Here is an 18,206-nt window from a genome sequence, read left to right as displayed (position 1 = left end):
ACACCTTGTGTTGAGAGATGGAAAGAAGAGGTTGTAAATAATACGAAGGCCACACTCCATATGTGAAACATTGAGAAATCTCTTGAACTTCAGTAAAAGAAATTAAGCAAGTTTTTCTTACTCAACCATTGTGTTCTATTTGTCTTCCAGACCCTTACCCGTGATGATTCCACCATCTGCAACCAGCCCTGTCAGTGATGCTGCACTCTTGCCAAGTGTGGCTTCTCAGGAAGTGTGGAGGTCACCAGTTCCAGGCTATTCTGGATTGGTCACACGGCACATAAGTCATCGGGCCAACAACTTCAAGAGACATCCAAAAAGAAGAAAACATATCCGCCCTTCGCCACCACCACCACCAAATACTCCATGTCCTATTGATTTGATTGACTTTGGGGATCTCCAGCCTCAGAGGACTTTCTTGGAACTCCTGTTCAATGGGTGCATTCTCTTTGGGCTTGAATTCAGCTATGCCATGGAAACAGCTTATGTTACCCCTGTGCTGCTTCAGATGGGGCTTCCAGACCAACTGTATGGAATGGTATGGTTCATCAGCCCTATATTAGGTAACTTTGCTTTACACTATTTCTTCCCTCTTATTTTTCCACTGCATGGTAGTTATGTTTTTTTGTTTGTTTTCTCTACCTCATCTGTTCATAAGTATATTCCGTTGAGGTTAAGAAGCACTAGCCATAATTTTACGCAACCAAATCAGAGAATTATTCTTGCTGCGTCTTGCCTGAAATAGGCCAAGTGTGCTCAAAAGATCTGTTTTTTTAATAGCTTCTCAACCTCATAAACCTTTTGCGAGGGTAAGCTTTGGTTGCTCTGTTCCTGTATTTAAAAAATAGCAAAACAGGATCAGTATATCCATTTATGTCCCTATGAAAAAAGCATACAGAGACAGCTCCCAAGGGTGTGTGAGAAAAAGCAGAGTTGGGTTGCCTTCTCCTGTTTAACTTTCTGAAACAAATAGGCTGTTCCAATGAAGAAAGACCATTGACCGCTGCTGTTACAGGCATTGGATTACATGCCTTAGCACAGAGGCAGGGCTGGGACTGTATCCATCACTGCTTTTGTACTCATGATATGCTTCATAAGAAGAAATAGGCCCCTACTAACAGGCTGGCCCAGATTAATACACTCACCTTTCCTACTTATGAATTTGCTTGCTGTCTTCCAAGCTAATCCTGCAGGAGATCTCCCATCTGACGTGGGATAAATGAAATAGCTTATAAGGAACAGAATGCTTGAGAATGTGTAACTGTTGTACTCTAACTCTTCACCTGGTGTCAAACTCCTTATTATTGATGCAGAGTGAACTGCAATGTCAGTGAGCAGCAGAAAATTACGTTATTCGGTCCCTGTTCAGGGAAATGCCAGGCAAGATGCTGTGTGTGACCCTAGATGACTGGTGCTGACCGGACATACCACTATGCTATGGTGTCCTGCCTTTAACTGCCTTTTAAGACCTCTCTGAAACAGGCTTGTAGAAAAATCCTGTTTATTGGTGATTCCTTTTTTCTAGGATTTTTGCTACAGCCTTTGCTGGGAGCCTGGAGTGACAGATGCACATCAAGATACGGGAGAAGAAGACCTTTCATTCTGGTCTTAGCAGTAGGTGTGTCTTTTAGAAACTATGGGCATAACACTTGTAGACATTGTGCATCTCTCTTCTGTGACATCCACTGTGGCACTACCTCCTGAGGTGTGGGGAACTGTGGGTCTGAAGAAGGTGGTGAGTGACACCAAGGTTATGCTTTGGCTGCTGGAGATCCATACATAAAAGCTTCTCAGAGTCTGAAGGGATGGTGTTTCTGAGGGTCAAGAATGTGGGGGTTTTTGGCCAAAACAAACTCCAGACATTTGTTAAGCTCAAATAGTGGAAAAAGATTATGTGTATCCTATAAGCCATGCTCATTCCCCAGGCTGTGTTGATCTGAAAAAGAGCAATTAGTGCTTGCCACAAAGCTGTGCAGGTAGTATAATGTCTTTGGAGCCTGGAGCTCTGTAGGCTTCTTTTGCATACAAGCAGTGACTGATTTTGATTTGGTTTTATTCCCAGGGGCATTGCTTGGCCTCTCACTTATGCTGAATGGCAAAGATATAGGGAGTGCCTTGTCTGACACTGAGAATAACCACAAATGGGGGATCATTCTTACGGTCTGTGGTGTTGTCCTCATGGACTTCAGTGCAGATTCAGCAGACAATCCCAGTCATGCCTACATGATGGATGTATGCAGCCCAGTGGATCAAGACAGGGGCCTCAACATCCACGCTTTGTTAGCAGGTATGCTTCCTTGGTACTTCCTGGGTGATGTTAACCCTAAGTAAACAAACTCTGCTGTGAGAAAGCAGAGTCAAAATCACTGGACTGTTCCTGTATAAGCATAATGACCAAATATGGAGGAAATAGCACTAATTAACTTTGAAAAAAACCTTCTTACTGCAAAAGGCTTTTGTAACTACTGCAAGTCAAACAAGACTGGTTTGTTCATCTGAAGGTCCCTCATATAATTTATAACTCCTATGAAAACAAAATTGTCCTTTGAGGGAGGAGGTTTAGCTTCCTATGGGTGTGGAATATGTGTCTTAGTTGCTCTGTTGGAGGAGAAAGTGTATACTGGGTGCTGTGATCCCTCACTGCTGCTGTCATCTTCAGTTGTAGTACTGCCCTGTTCTAGGAAACTATTTCACACTCTTGAATGTGTTCATAAGTAAGAAAGGATAGTGTTGTAAGGCTCTCACCATGCAAATGGAGTGAGAGAGGTACCTGGTGCTCTCACAACTCCCACGTTCATCAGTAGTGATGCCGTGGCAGTTTTGTACGCTGTCAACACATTGCTGACTAATGAGCTTGCTACACTTCTGAAGTGATTCGATCTGTCTTGGATGCAGTTAGATCTGCGTTCCTCTAACTGAGTGAGGAAAATGGATTTTCACTTTCAGGAAAACAGTCTTAGCTGAATGATTGCAGAGCCTTGTCATAAGGCTGGTGGACACTTCTGTTTACGGACTGAAATAGCTGAAGGTAAGGTGTTTTGTTCTTGGCAAAGAAAGAAGTATTATTTTTAGTTATTTGTATCATCGCTTTTACAGCACTTTCTCCCTCTTTTTGTACCGTGTTGGTACTCCAGACTGTCCTTGTGGCACAGGTAACTGTGTTTATTACTACATTTGAAGAGAAAAGGGGTTGAATGGTAAAACAGAAATAACACGTTGGATTCTGCTCATGAATCATTAGACAAATGATGCTGTGCTGCTACTGACTTGTGGGATTGCATAGGGAAGATAATCTTGGCTCTGTTTTTCCACCAGGTCTTGGAGGTGGCTTTGGTTATGTTGTTGGAGGAATACACTGGGATAAAACCAGTTTTGGAAAAGCTGTAGGAGGGCAACTTCGCGTCATCTATGTCTTCACCTCAGTTATACTGACTATTGCTACCGTGCTGACTCTAATTAGCATTCCAGAAAGACCCTTAAGGTCCTTTAGCAGGAAGAAAAAGGTGATGAAGAGTCCAAGTCTTCCTCTCCCTCCTTCTCCACCTTTCTTCTTTGAGGAGGGTGTAAATGAAAACTTTGCTTCTCATAACTCAGCTCACTTACATGCAAGTTTTACGAGTCCCGTTTCCCCCATCAGCCCACTCACACCAAAATACGGGAGTTTTGTCAGCAGAGACAATTCTTTGACGGGAATTAATGAGTTTGCATCATCATTTGGGACTTCAAATATTGACAGTGTGCTTATAGACTGTTTTACAGATGGGCACAATAGTTATGTAGCACTTCCAGCTAGTTTGGCCAGGCAGCCTGTCAGTGTTAGCTTTCCTCAGGTGCCTGATGGCCGTTACCAAGGAGAAAATGGAGTTCTGGAGCAAGGGGAGAGCAGCATAACATCTGACGGTGACGCGCTAAGAGTGGGCTCACTGGATGCAATAAAGCCACGGTCATCAGGGATCTTGAAAAGACCTCAGACCTTGGCCATTCCAAATACCATAACAGGACACTGCCCAGAGAGTAACAGAAGAAGAAATGTAACCTTCAGCCAACAGGTAAGAGCAGGAAATCAATGATACGACCATGTAAACATGAGCATAATTAATCTCTTCATATAATTTTAAACATGTGGTTCACAAATTATTCATTAAAGACTGCTCGTAACAGCTTGCTCATATAAGTCATTATGGAAACAGCACACCTGCTATGACGCTGTCAGTAAAATAGTGGGTAGAATGTGAATTATGACTGGCAGTCTGTCAGCTGCCTTTGTTAAGATGGCAGAAATGGGAATGTCCCACTCTTATCGGGTCATGTGTGAGAGTTAGGTTGGGGTTTCTGATCCCTGCTTTACCACCAAGGGAGCTACCACATGAGAGCAGAAAAGGACACATTTTTATTAAGCCTATACCTTCCCTTTCCACAGAAAGACCTGCAAGATAGGGCCAGGGATAGGACTCTCCCATGAGCTTCTCCTTATGGCAGTCATTACATCTGGTTCCATCAGGGAGATGAGGTTTCCCTTACTGAGGGATAAGACTGACCTCTCCTTCCCCTGTTGGTGATAACTTGGAATATCTGAGACCTTTGTATGGCGTATCTTTTTTTATGATCTGGGATGAGGTAAACTGTCCTCTGTTACTTTTTGGTTTGGTTATGGGATTTGGTTGGAGGTTTTTTTTGGGGGGTGCTGTTTTCTTGTTTGTTTTGTTTGTTGTTGCTGTTGCTGTACTTTGACCCGATTTGTGAGATCAGACTTTTTTAGGGCCAGGATTTTACTTACTGTGCACGTAGAGGTTGAGCATCAAGGTTAGCAAGCAACGAGAATGTGTTTCAATTAAAACCAGCTTCTTCTTCCTCGGTGTCTCTATAACTTCAGGATGCAAATTCACCTGAATGTGGGTACAACGCCTATAAAATGCAGTAGAATTTATCCATTCCTTATACTAGAATCTGGATGTGGTCGCCAAGTATCCTAGTGAAGTGAAGAGTACTGTTTCGAGTATACTGAAAGCTGCAGGGTAGTGCTGCCATTGAACACTTGTTCCAAGGCTGAATTTACGGTTTAGCCTAATACACTTAATCTCTGAGTCAACATACTCCAGCAGCAGAGTTTATCTTTCAGATGATCAGATAGGTGTGCAATACTGCATACATTTGCTTAAAGGTTTTTCTTGCTGTGCTTGTTGACCTGGGAGTTCTTATGGTGCAGGTTGCTAATATCTTGCTGAATGGTGTTAAGTATGAGAGCGAGCTGAATGAATCAGACGAGACCTCTGAGCAACCACTCTCTGTGAAACTGCTTTGTTCGACCATCTGCCAGATGCCCAGGGCTCTTCGTAACCTCTGCATCAACCACTTCTTAGGTATTCAGAAAGTGCCGTCTTCTACTTCACAGGGAAGTAGCTCTGCACTACCTCGGGTGAATCTTTTTCAATATTTTACCTGTTGCTGCCATGGCTGCTAACTAGGGAGGATTTGATTTGTTCTATATACAGTTACCAATAAGGTATCTTCTGATACTTAGTTTCTTAGAACAGTGAGAAAGGAGAAAGGAAAAAAAATACCAAAACACCCCAACAAAACAGTAAAGCCTTGTTCCTAGAAAGGGAATAACAATGGCCTAAATCAGTGCCTCTGTTAAGTAGAATGTTTACATCAAACAGAAAGCCAAGATTAGTTGCATTTCCCTGCTTACACCTGAGACTAGTGTTTGCTTTCCTCCCTTTGACAGCATGTGTTTTGGGGTCCCAGAACAGGCCACGAGGAGGTGTGAAACACAGCACTGCAGAAGTGCCTATAACCAGTAATGTTACCTTTACTCTTAACCAGTGTGTGACTGATGATTAGGAAGGGCTTGCAATCAATCCAATGTATACAAAATTGGACAGAAGGTGCCAGGTAGTTAATACTCATTGGCTATGAAAGGAATTAAGAGATTGTCTGCATTAATGGCCTTGATACCAATTTGTAAGTAGAGTTTTTGACTGTATCAGAGGCACTCTGGAGGCTGCAACCATGACATGAGGCCCTCCTTCCAGTTCTATGTGGGAGAATAACAGCAACCTGAAATTACTATGGGATAAACCACTCTGTTAAACGGAGCGTTGTGTCCTGTCAGCTGAAGTTGTGTCCTGTCCTGAAGGCAGCTCAGACTGTCGTCATCTATTTTTCTGTCTTGCTAAACCAGTATGTTGTGGCCTTTATTCAGCCTCTAGCATTCCACTTTGGAATTCAAATGGTAAATCTTGGTCTTTAAAATCCTGAATGTCTTTAACAAACATTGCAGCATAATGCACGGGGAACAGTGGTCTCAGATAAATGTGGCTGTTGTGTATTACTCACATTACACAACCTGTGTTCCAGGTGTGTTTTGTAATATAGCTGATAACATCCATACAAGCTTACAAAGGGAAAGAGATACTCTGAAATCCTGATGGGTTACTTCTCACTTCTTTCAGGATGGCTTTCGTTTGAAGGGATGTTACTCTTCTATACTGACTTCATGGGAGAAGTAGTGTTTCAAGGGAATCCAAAAGCACCTCACAACTCAGATGAGTATCAGAAGTACAACGCTGGGGTCACCATGGGCTGCTGGGGAATGTGCATCTATGCATTCAGTGCTGCTTTCTATTCAGGTACTTGGTATAGCCATCTTAACTACTGCTGTGAGAAAAGATACACACTTTCCTTAAAAGTGGTGTTTCTGCAACAAGTAGCTCAGTGTTTATGTTGCACATAGTCTACCAGCACAAGTCCTGAAGCGGAGTGTTCTTTTTCATGGTAATTGTATTATGTTATAGCTAACATAACTATATAATGCTCGTTAGCTTGGCCTGCACTGACAGCAGATGAGGTCAGCAATCCAATAAAAACACATTTTTCTTAGTATGTAGTTCCTTTCACAAGTGGCATTTTCAATGTACATTGAATCCAGAAATACATGCAGCCGCCATAGGCACAGTTCTGGTGCAGCAGCACTCAGTGCCTGTGTTTCCCCAGCAGAGTGTTCAGGTGTCTTGCAGCACCACAGCACTTTGTCACGTATGCCATACGTCTACCTCCCCACCTCCACCAATTCCCACATACCCCTCTGGGACATGGGCACTGCTAGGCTTCAGCTCTGCCATGCCCTCCATGGAGAGGCATGCGAGGCTGCATCGCGGCAACAGGATTTGGAAGGGGCCCTTGGTGCTCACGTGCAAGCCACCGATTACTCAGAGGCCTAATAGTTGCCACTGAGATGTGGCTGCCTAACTGCTGGACTACGGGGCCTCAGGTCCACTGACTGGCTGGTATTGGGGAGGGATGCAGTTCAACCAGAATGTCATTCCGTTTTCTTGCAGCCATGCTGGAGAAGCTGGAGGAACGGTTCAGCACACGGACGCTGTACTTTGTGGCATATTTGGCCTTTGGGCTGGGCACGGGCCTGGCCACCCTCTCCAGAAACGTCTATGTGGTGCTGTCACTGTGCGCTACCTACGGCATTCTGTTCGCCACACTCTGCACGTTGCCCTACTCCCTGCTCTGTGACTACTACCAGAGCCGTGAGGTGAGCCCTGGGCCGGGGAGGGGAGAGGGATTCCTGTGACACCCCCTTACACTGTGGCTATGTCCCCCGCAGTTTATAGGCTCGCAGGCAGAGGGCATGCGGCGCGGGATGGGTGTTGACATCTCCTTGCTGAGCTGCCAGTACTTCCTGGCACAGATCCTGGTGGCTCTGGCCATGGGGCCACTGACAGCGGCTGTGGGCAATGCCAGCAGTGCCATGTACTTCGCCAGCCTGGTGTCCTTCCTGGGCTGTCTCTTCTCCTCCCTCTGTGTCACCTACGAGCTGCTGCCCACCGAGGAGCTTCCACCTGCCGAGGAGCAGCGTCCGCTCTTGCCCCATGCGCAGAATGAATAAATGGGAGAAGCTGCCACAGCCTCTGCTGCCTCATTGCATCACCCTCAGCCTTCCTATTGTGGCACAACAGGCTTGCGCACCTCTGGGATGGCAGCAGTGGGCATGGCAAATGATGAGAAAAGTCTGCACTGGCTTTGCTGAGCTTTCCCCTGCCTGTGGGAAGGTGAGGGGTGAGTCAGCAGTGCCTGCACTGCTGGTCCTTCCCCTGAGGTGGCAAAGGCCTGTACAGCAGCAGCAGGAAGTGGTGGGGCCATTCCCTCCAGCTGCCTCGTGGCGCTGTCATTCCCAGGGGAACCAGTGGTTTTGTCCAGCATGAGGCAGTCCAGCCCGGAAGTCTGGTACCTGAGCAGGGCAACCTCGGTCTCTTGAGTGGCAGGGAGCTGCTGGGCTGGGCTGCACACGCCACTGTGAGTACTGCCACTGTGGGAACAGCGATCTGCCAGTCTGGGGGGCAGAAGGTGCCATCTCATGGCCAGGCAGAGCCCGATCCTCCATCGCCAAGGGCAGTGGTGATTCCTGTGAGGCTTTTGGGAGCTGCGGGTCCAACCTACAGCCTCTGCCTATGGTAGGCTGGGCTCTGGAGGGTGCTTTCTAAGACTTTGGAAAGGCTGAGAGCAACTGGTCCTGCTTAGGTGGTGTAAGTACTCTATGAAGTGCCATGGTTGGACTTCTACTTATACAGAGCTCCCACCAAGTGCTACGAGAAACCACTGTGGGCTGAAAGTGGTGTGGCCTGGCTCCCAAACCCTCCTCGTTAGGTCCTGGCTGTGGTCCTTGGTAATGTTTGCCAATATGTGCAGATTTCCTTCCACATTAGACTTTTAATTAAGACTACAGGGGTTTGTGATGACTTAGCAGGAGGATGGACAGTTGTCCATAATCCAGTTTTGGGGAGAAGGGTCTTTTTTCATCAGCCTCTCTTGGGTAGAAGCTTACTCTCAGAGCTAACTTGAGAATTTAAGAAAAATAATTTGTATGAAAGCCTTCATCACATCATTGTTGTTTATACAGTTTTACCTTGTGACATTTTAAAATCTGCATGGGGACCAGTGAATAAGTGCTTGTCAGCTAGAACTGCATCTTCCATATCTCAGTAAAACTAGTAAAAAAAGGGCTTTGGGTTTCATTATCTGCAAGATTTTTTAATTATTCTGATTTTAGAAGGTGGTAAATGTGCGAGAACTTGTACAAGTTCTAGTTAAGGCCAGGAGTTAATTTTAAGTCATAAATAAAGTTAAAACTATTTCTAAAATCCCTATCAGTCTGCTTCCATATTTGGGTAGGCAGCCAATGTTTACCAAGGCTGAGGGACACTGGTGTTTACACGTGCATGGCATCCCTGTAGAGGTTATTTCTGCTTACTTGGTCTTTAGGTCTTGAATAAGGGTTATCACGGGAGGGTCACTCTTTTTAAATGAGTTGTACTTAATTGTACGCCTAAGTTTATTCTGATGCTTGATCTACGATGCCAAGATGAAATAATTAGTGTAATCGTTAGCTGTTGTGGCTTACTATACTCCCATGCTGAAAGCATAATACACAACTTGTAAGAACCCCTCATTTTTATCATCTGTTCCTGAGTATTACTTTTTAAAAAATTTATTTTAGAAGCAAGTCTCATATTACTCAGTGTTGACTTAAATGGAGGAATACTACTGAGATTACAAAGTCAAGCACTCAGAGATAAAGGACTATCAGATTGATGAGTATATTCATCTTTCATTTCTTTGTTTGGGCTTATGTAGTGTCATATCTGCAGGAATATCTGTGATGTGTCATTTCCTTGATTATGGGGCAGCTGTCTCCAAAAACGTTCAGGACAAAGCTGGAACAAAATAGCATGAGAAGTTGTTGGTACTTCTGATTTTGACAATCTAAAGACTTGACTTTGGAGAATTTTTCTTTCTTGTTGGTCTGCCTTGTAACCTTAATTTCTCTTCCTTATCTTCTCAAACTTTTAAACTCAAAAATTATTTTATTTCTTTGTTTGGTCTCACTAGCTAATGTGGTATCAGGTCTTAAAATGTTTTCTCCTCTTAAGTTTTGTAGCCAGCATTATTGCACTAAATGAATTGTGAGCACTTCCTTTTCTAGGTAGCTGGAGTTGCAGATCATTTTGTTGCAAGTGAAAATCTTCAAAAGGTTCATACAATTGATGAAATCAGTGTATCTGATGATAATGTATGTCTCCATTACCATCTGTAAATATTATGAGCTACGTTTATATAGTTATAAAACTATTGCTATGCCTATATGCATTACCCGATAAAATATATATTACATTTTCTATTTTATGGGATATGGACTTTATTTTGCATATGTATTGATGTAGTGTTACATACATAATACTTTTAAGTCAACATCACTGTGTGTTAATTTGGGGCTTTGAGCAATACTAGTGGTGTCTGGAAAAAAAACAGGGCCTGTCACTATCATGCAGAGTTGCACCAAATCCATAGAAATAACTTTAAAAAGGTATTACTTGCTTATTCTCTTCGTCATACATTTTGTATTTTACAGAAATTACTGTATATGATCCCTGTTGAACTGCAAGCTACAACGTGATGTCTACCTTTTGGAATCCAAACGCTTCATATTCTGTCTAAATCTGCAAATTGCTGATTAGAAAAAAGATGCATGAGTTTAGGCAGGAAAATGATTTTACGCTGTGCTGTTTTTCAGTGATGCCTAAAGGTTAATTTTGAATAAGTCTATATCATTAAAGGCTGATTGATGGCAATTATTTGTGGATGCTCATAAGGTATTTATAACAGATGTACAGAAGCAGGGAAAATGGGGAGACTGATGGAGAAAACACCTTATCAGTTGTCTCATGTTTGTAATGAAGCTAGCTGTAAGCATTTCAGCATATGTCTGCAGTTCACTTGACTTCTGCTGTGTCTCTCAAAAAAGACAACCTAATAATTTCAGAACTTCTGCTGTGTCTTTGAATGGAAAAAATGAGTCTTTTCAAGAATCAAATAGAATAAAATTGTATGACTATATATATAAAGAAAAGCTGTATTGTGAACTATTCAAAAGAGTTTTCTAGTCAATTTATTTTCTACAAATGAGTAGTTAGTCATCTTGTTCTCTATAGGACATACACTTTATTTTATTAAAAAAAGAATTTGTGTAAAAGGTAGCTTTCTTAATATTTGTTTTCCCTCTCTCAGACTGGGACAGTCTTAGGGGAGAGGAGAAACTTTTAGATGCCATTACCATAATAACACCCAATGGATTGTATTAAGTCCAATAAACATATTGAGAATTCTATGAGTACTGGGACCAAAATGCCAAGGGAGATCTCCAGCATCTGTTTAATTTATCTAAATAGACATTTTCTGTACCTGTGGTTGTTAAGACATAATGATTCATTTAGCCTAGCTTTCCTGCAGGGAAGGTTTTTGTTGATGTTCACTAGAGAAATGGCTGCAGCAACTTTCCATTGGCTGTTCCTTTGTCCCAGGCTGCTGCTTCTGTAGCAGGGTCAGTGGAGGGGAAGGTGCCTACATTTAGGTTGGCAAATTTCAGGCTGCAACACCCAAGACAACAGCAAAAGCTGTAGGGCAGCAGCGCTGGGACAGGCTAGAGGTCCTTTAGTAGAATCCTTGTTTTTCTTGGTATTGCAGTCCATGCTGTCTCCTAACAGACTTGAAGGTTCTGGGAAGATGGTGTTCTATGCTGTTCAAGGAGTTCTTTATGTTAAAAACCTTGCCAACACACTCTCTCCTATATCCCATGCAGAAATGATAAATGCATGGAATAATGGGAATTTTTGGTGATTGGAGCTTACTGCCTAATGCCCCCAACCCACAGTGGGAGCTGGGAGTTTTACTTTAGATCTAAAAGGCAACAGCATAGTCCAATACCCAAATAGTGTTAACAGTAAACAAAGGGCAGACTGCTGCGTCATGTGTGGAGCACAGTAGTAGTCCAGGGAGCAGGAAGAAAACAAGCAATGAGTAACTTTAATCAGATGAATTCAAAAGCAAAATATGCACTGAGTAGCAGTCAGCAGACTGAGGAGCAATCTGCAATGGGCATGATGCATTATTAGCCACATATAAAAGCTGTATGGAAACTTGTTCGTTTGTTTGATTTTGCTTTCTCTAGGATCCGGGCATAGGTTTCTCTAACAAAGGATAACAAATCTTGTTGCAATAGCCAATGGAACAGTCAACAAAGGAAATCACAGCATAAAGGAAGATTTTTTTGAGTTGTGCAGGTACAGTACTAACCAAGCTTATGAGCTACTTAAGCAATGAATTTAACAGTATTGCTGTCAAATGCTATGAACAATTACTATGCTAGAGATTCAAGCTTTTCAAGCTTCAGCTATAGCTCTCTTTAAGCCTAGCTTTTGCTATGTTTTGCTTGATGATACTCTGTTCTGATTCTGCTTTATGCCTACTCCTTTCAGTTATTTTTTATTTACTGCAGATTTTTTTTTGTCCACAGAACTCTTTGGGGAAGAGGGGAAAGTGAAAATAGAGCTGAATAAGTTTAATGCTTCTTCCTACCAAGAAAGGAAAATATTTTCTCCTTTTGCCCTAACTCTTGCTGTATTTAGTGAAGTGTCTACAGCACAGATCTAGTCTTGAACCTCGATCCCTATGTGCTACATTATTATGTATGGCCCCTTTAAGCAACGAGCTCATCATGGCTCCAAAGAAAAGTATCAGATAATTCTCTGAAAGGTAGGCTTAGTCCAAAGTGTAAATGGCATTCAGTGCTTATAGCTACCTGTTACTGGTTTTCTCTAGCAAACTCCAGGACGCCTCAGACACAGCCTTTTTTCCAGCACTACACCTCTCACCATTTGTACAGTACTAGAACTGTTCACTGTAATTTGTTCTCAGCCTTCCTCTGCTGACAGCATCACAGCAGCTGAGAATTATGCTTTATAAGCCCAGTATACCATTTCTTTTAAGCTTGAGCTCTCCTGTACTGGTGCATAGTACTGTGCATTTGTGCAGAAAAATCCACTGCTTCCACAGCAGGCTGGGCTTACAGTGGCCCAGAGGCTGTGCTTTGTTGCACAAACTATTCTTCTGACCTACAGGTAAAAGTTCATGAATCCTGAAAAAGTTATGAATTTGGTCCATAAGAAACAGACCCACTACTTGCATATACAATGAAGGGCAAGTTAGGTGAGAAGAAACACACCGTTTTCTTTATGTCCCCCTGATCAGCTGCATGTTGTTTCTCAGTGCAGCAGATGCCTTAGCAGGGGACTTAAGGCAAGAGAAAAGCTGAAAGGAGTCACTGTGGAAAACATGACCTCAGCACTGCCAGACTCTCCTTTTAGAACTTCCTTCATTTACTGTTATTACTGTGTTGTGCAACATTAGTGTCTGATGCCAATAGTCACTCACCCTGCTGCATTAGAGAGCAGCCCTATCGCACTGTGGTATTTGAAAGGACATGAAAACAAGTGTTCTACTGCCTTGTGTATGCAGTGAGATGCTTTATTTAGTAACAAAATTATTTTTGATAGGGAAAAAAGCCAGGCCAACACGAAACTATCTGAAGAGAAACATTACAGATATACTTTGTGTTCAAAGCAGAAAGCTCCAGAAAGGAAAAGCTGTGTGATACCTTTAGATTACAATAGTAAAAACACTGCAGATGCAAAACTTTACCTTTGCAGCAAAGAAAGGAAATCTAGAGTAAGCTAGAGAGGAACTTCCTAGAAACCCTGTACCAGAGTGCAGTCACCATTTTATAAAAAATGCGATGCTGAACATACCAAATATATAGAAGAGGAAGGTATCAGAAAAGCAATACCACTTTTTCATAGCTTCCGTCACTTCCAAGAATAGGTTTTAAATCATCTAATCCATGAGCAAAAATAAAACCACCTTCTCTCAGTATTGTGATTTTGTTAAAAGCAAGCCAGCCCCTTTCTTAGTGTTTTGTCTATTCATCCTCTGTTGGGCTGGTTACACTACAAGCTTATTGAAATGCAATACTGGAAACTTGTTTTTGCCTGACATTTGTAGAATCACCTGAGTTGTGCTAAAAGAAACCCTAAAGAAGCAAAAGGTGCATCTAAGGTAGGAGAGAGACTTTGGCAGGGGTTTTGCCTCTTGGAAGAGGGTCAAATATGTGATGAAAGAGTAAGACTCATAGCTCAACTTCAGGCATGCCCCATCTCTTTAAATGAGACTGAAATCTTTCCCTTTTGCTTGTAAACAGGTCCAGAACCTCTCTGGAGAAATTAAACAGAAATACAGCTGCACTTCCATTTGCATTTATCTGTGCCAGGCCTCTCCTGAACCACTGGATTGTCCTGTTACAGTAAATCAGAGCCAGGAGTCAAAACACCTGACAAGTGGAGCAGGCAAATGGAAACTGGCAGTAGCCATGCTATTGCTGGAGAGTGAGAGATGGCAAATGGCATGCCTTTAGAAAATGCTGAATGGTTCTCTGTGTGTATTAGAGTAGTGAAACCCCTTTTATCTCTGTGCACCAAATTTGGCAACAATAAACTTTGATTCAGAGCGGAGTCTGGAGAAAGCAGCAGATGCACAGTGTAGAGTGGGCAAATGACACTTTAATGTGGTCAGATGCACTGACAGGGCAGGATGCTTCCTCAGGCCAGGGCGGGCCTCTCGGCCGGGGCGTCTCTCAGGGCCCGTCCACAGGGGCAGTGCCCACCTGCTGTGCTCGCTGTCGTCTCTGGCGCAGCCTCTCGGCGCCGGTCACTGTCATAGGATGGAGCGGCAGGAACCCCGCCAGACCTGCCAATAAGAGGCGGTGAGACGGGGCCGCACCGGGCCCCCACCCCCCGTCCGCTGCCAGGCGCCCGCCCCAGACCTACCCAGGAGCTTCTCGGCGGGCCGGGAAAGCTGCGCGCCGCAGCCCAGCCAGTAGCGCAGCCGCTCCAGGTTGAGCCCCGCCACCCTCTCGCCGTGGACGTTGGGCAGTGGGTCGAGGCAGCCGAGCTGCTCCAGGTACTTCCCGTCGCGGGCGCGCTTGCTGTGCGCTGCCACGATGCGGAAAAAAGGCCGGTTGGCGCAGCCTCCGAGGGCGAAACGGATCACGACGTGCCCGCCGCGGTAGCCTTTCAGGAGGCGGCTCCCTGTGAAGAAAGCGAGGTGGTCACGGGCCGCGCAGGGGCCGGTCACGGGCCGCGCAGGGGCCGGTCACGGGCCGCGCAGGGGCCGGTCACGGGCTCGGGACTCACCGAGCTGCACCATGACTCCCGCCTACTCTTCGACGCGGAGCGATGATGCAACAGGGGCCGGAAGATTGACACACCCGGCTGACTTCTGCAGCACTTTATTAGGAAGGCTGGCGAGCCACAGGATTTCAGCTGCCTTAGAGTTGGGAACAAGCCCCTGTTTTAAAAGCTTTCAGGAATGAATACTCAAATGGAGTTCTCCTAAGATCCAGCCTGTCCGTGGTAGCTTCCCATCCATCCTGGGAAACTGGGCAGGGACCCCACTAAAGCCCCTCGGCACTGGGCATCTTTCCCTGGAGAGGTGCTCCAGCACCACTTGGCAGTGAGTGTTGGGTGGGCTTAATCTGTAAATTAAATCCAGGATCACTGCCGGGCTCTTTGCAGCCCTGAATTCCAAATAATGGGAGATAAGCGTCTGGAATTACCCCTTCCAGCAGAGCAGCTGGTTTGTCCCAGTCCATGTGACCTGGAATTGATCCTGATGTGTTTGACTCTGGAGTCACTGAAGTGCTGGATTGTGGAAAACAGACAAGACAATGGAATTGTGATCCTTCATGTCACCTGGTGATTTTTGGGCAGGGCTCAGGAATTTGCAGCTTTTTGGAGCTCAGTGCTCTCTGTCATAAGAACACAAACCATGACTGCTGAGTCTATATCTGTGATTTCTCAAAAGCATATACTTTTCTGTCATGGACAATTTTTCCTGCTGTGGCAACTCGGCAGGCCAGGGGTATGAAAGTATCACACTCGGTGAAGTGTTTGAGTGACTTGTTCCTAACAAGTATTCTAGAACATAGTTGCAAATAATCTGTGGGTTTTCTATCTGAAAGGAGGTTGTTGCCAGGTGGGGATCAGCCTCTTCTCCCAGGTAACAAGCAATAGGAGAAGTCATAGCCTTAAGCTGCACCAGAGCAGGTTCAGACTGTACATCAGGAATAATTTCTTCATGGAAAGGGTGATGAGGCATTGGAAGGGTCTGCCCAGGCAGGGGTGGAGTCACCATCCCTGGAGGTGTTCAAGAATGACTGGACGTGGCACTCAGTGCTCTGGTCTAGTTGACAAGGTGGTGACTGGTTTTTCCCTAGTCTGGGGATGCTGAACTCATCAGGAGCAGAGTGTCAGTCCTGCCATGCTGAGCAGCCCCGGGGCCACCAGTGGCTGTGCTCCGCAGCAGGGCTGGCCCCAAAGCTTGGCACCCTTGACTCTGAGGAGAGGCTCGGCAGTTTGCAGAAGACTGATGGTTTGATTAGTGCCCCATTATTGCTTGTAAAAACAGCATTTTCAGATGATTTCTGGTGAAAGATTTATCTTTTTCAGGCTGTCAATTAAAAAAAAATGGAAATCACCCTCCACAGGAAAAGTTATTTTGTATACGGAAAGTTTTATTTTATTTGCGCGTCCCTCTTGTCCACTTAATGTATCCTTCTTTATCTCAGCACTCTTTCAACAGTGCAGTTTTCTTTGTCAGTGCAAAGATGAAGTGCCAGGACCATAGTGGAGTTCCAAGGACAGGTACAACTGCACTGTGAAGGGCATGTTTCATTACTGATGGATAAGCTTGCCTGGCCTGTATTTTTTCCCTTCAGTAATGGGTGACTTCTTACCAGGGATGTTATTCTTGACACCCCGGGGCAAATGGAGGTATTCACCTGGTCAGCGTCAGGAACCATCCTAACTGGGGCCTTGGTGAGTGCTTTTTGTATGACTGGACAGTGAAGCTGTCAAGTGTGAATGACCTGGCTATTGCTCGGTGTACTCCTAATTAAAGTGTCTTTTACTCCATGTTTCCAGGTTTCCTCTTTCCCTTCGGTCGCTGTGGGTGTGCCGGACGCCTCTGGCAGGACTAACCCTGTGGCTTTTATGTCCAACGTGCTGTGCTGCGTGCCTGCGGGTAAGAAAAGCTGGGAGTGCAGTCCCTCTGCTTTGATTGCTGTGTCTCTTTGGGAGTGATTTTGGAGGGGAATCCCAGAGCGATTTGGTTTGAAGGGGACCTTCAAAGGCCACCCTGCCTTCCGTGGGCAGGGACACCTTCCCCTCTCACCCCCGGTTGGATGCTCCAAGTCCCATCCAGCCTGGCCTGGAACACTTGCAGGGATCCAGGGGCAGCCTCAGGTTCCCTGTGCAGTGTGCTCTGATATCTCTCCACTGGCATCGTGAAAAATTTTGTCAGCACGTTTTGTGTGACGATGGTGAGCGGGACCTGGGTGAAAATTGGGGTTCTCTGAGGTGCAGAGGGAAAGAATTCTCCTTTGAAGTCCAATGTAATACAATTTTGCACGAGTCTTGTCTGCCTTATGTTTGAATTGCTTTCTATTCTAGGCAGTTTTAAATTAAACTTTTATTTTGTGTCTCCCCCCCAGTATCCTGTCCAAGACCAAGCTATCTTTCCTCGTGGGAATGGACTGGCTGGGCTTTGGCAATCTGGCCCCTCAAAAGACTGAAGTGACCTCTTCCAACAGGGGAAGACTGAAGCAAGCGGTGCCAGAAAGAACTGGAGTTTCTGGAGAATAAAAGCTGGAAGTGTGCCCCTGATTTCCCCCCCCGCCCCGGGTGGTCAGTGGTCTGACTTGCACGGACCGGTGGCCTTGGCCAGGAGCGGTCCTGCCGGCCTGTAATTTTAATTTACTGCCCAGGCTGTAATTTTAATTTCCATTGGGTGCTGGCAAAGCCCCCCTGGGGGTGAGCCCCAGTGCCTGGCAGGAGCAGAGCGGGCTTCCGGGGCACTCCTTGCTGCAGGCCTTGTGTTTAAGGGAAGGGCAGGGGAGCCTTTCTGTAGCCCAGAGGAGCTGCAGTGTTCTTTCTTCCTCTCTCAAGGACTAAGAACTAAAAAAATAAAAAGCAAACGAGAAAGAAAAGAAAAGAAAATGAAAAATAAAGAAAATGAAAAATTAAGGGAATAAAGAAGGAAATAGAAAATACAAAAGAAACTTAAAGAAAAAAATAAAAGCGGGCAAACTTAAAAGGCAATAATAAAATGACAAGGGAAATGAAAGGGAAAAACAAGCCTTCTTGGGCACGCCAGGGTTTCCTCCCCGCCCCGCCCTCCGCCCCGTAACTTGGGGGTCACCCCTAAACTGTGAGAAGGGGACCCGAAAAGGTGGGTGGGGGAAGCCTAGG

The 18,206-nt window shown here is 44.9% G+C and overlaps 2 protein-coding genes and 2 long non-coding RNA genes across 27 annotated transcripts in view; 2 read left to right on the top strand and 2 right to left on the bottom strand.

The window, feature by feature from the left end:
• Nucleotides 1–14,221, top strand: part of SLC45A1 (solute carrier family 45 member 1) — a 59,196-nt gene extending 44,975 nt beyond the window's left edge. For 21 of the 24 annotated variants that reach the window (XM_051786396.1, XM_051786386.1, XM_051786381.1 and 18 more), the window contains 8 exons: nt 151–563; nt 1,526–1,618; nt 2,063–2,287; nt 3,316–4,049; nt 5,207–5,360; nt 6,456–6,632; nt 7,341–7,546; nt 7,619–10,651. In XM_051786396.1, coding sequence (XP_051642356.1) covers nt 164–563; nt 1,526–1,618; nt 2,063–2,287; nt 3,316–4,049; nt 5,207–5,360; nt 6,456–6,632; nt 7,341–7,546; nt 7,619–7,900 — 2,271 coding nt within the window. In that variant the 5' untranslated portion in view covers nt 151–163 and the 3' untranslated portion in view covers nt 7,901–10,651. Of the gene's footprint in view, nt 1–150; nt 564–1,525; nt 1,619–2,062; nt 2,288–3,315; nt 4,050–5,206; nt 5,361–6,455; nt 6,633–7,340; nt 7,547–7,618; nt 10,652–12,016; nt 12,129–12,343; nt 12,493–14,101 lie in introns of those variants that run through there. The other 3 variants (XR_007904352.1, XR_007904354.1, XR_007904353.1) reach the window with 3 other exon arrangements.
• LOC127470654 (uncharacterized) lies at nt 12,298–13,205 on the bottom strand. The gene is made up of 2 exons (XR_007904358.1): nt 12,740–13,205; nt 12,298–12,566 (listed from the first exon to the last, which is right to left on the bottom strand). It is a non-coding gene; the product is annotated as an uncharacterized LOC127470654 (long non-coding RNA).
• A 218-nt stretch (nt 14,222–14,439) lies between the features above and the next one.
• MRPS16 (mitochondrial ribosomal protein S16) lies at nt 14,440–15,226 on the bottom strand. Its single transcript, XM_051786404.1, has 3 exons — nt 15,093–15,226; nt 14,727–14,987; nt 14,440–14,646 (listed from the first exon to the last, which is right to left on the bottom strand). Exons 1-3 carry the CDS (start codon nt 15,103–15,105, stop codon nt 14,534–14,536), a joined length of 387 nt encoding a protein of 128 aa, XP_051642364.1. The 5' UTR covers nt 15,106–15,226; the 3' UTR covers nt 14,440–14,533.
• Nucleotides 14,768–17,621, top strand: LOC127470651 (uncharacterized). Its single transcript, XR_007904355.1, has 4 exons — nt 14,768–14,859; nt 16,697–16,775; nt 16,881–16,980; nt 17,450–17,621. It is a non-coding gene; the product is annotated as an uncharacterized LOC127470651 (long non-coding RNA).
• Nucleotides 17,622–18,206: the final 585 nt, after the last annotated feature.

Source organism: Manacus candei, unplaced genomic scaffold (genome assembly GCF_025592945.1).
Source record: "Manacus candei isolate 608988 ecotype Guabito, Panama unplaced genomic scaffold, ASM2559294v1 h1tg000022l, whole genome shotgun sequence".
Classification (NCBI taxonomy): domain Eukaryota; kingdom Metazoa; phylum Chordata; class Aves; order Passeriformes; family Pipridae; genus Manacus; species Manacus candei.
The sequence above is the reverse complement of the archived record's forward strand: the minus strand, read 5'-3'. Positions and strand labels throughout refer to the sequence as shown.

What these genes read in the sequence shown, in the direction of transcription:
- MRPS16 (XM_051786404.1), bottom strand. An exon ending in GCCCGCCGAGAAGCTCCTGG is followed by an intron (nt 14,647 to 14,726) that starts GTAGGTCTGGGG and finishes TCTTATTGGCAG; the next exon opens with GTCTGGCGGGGTTCCTGCCG.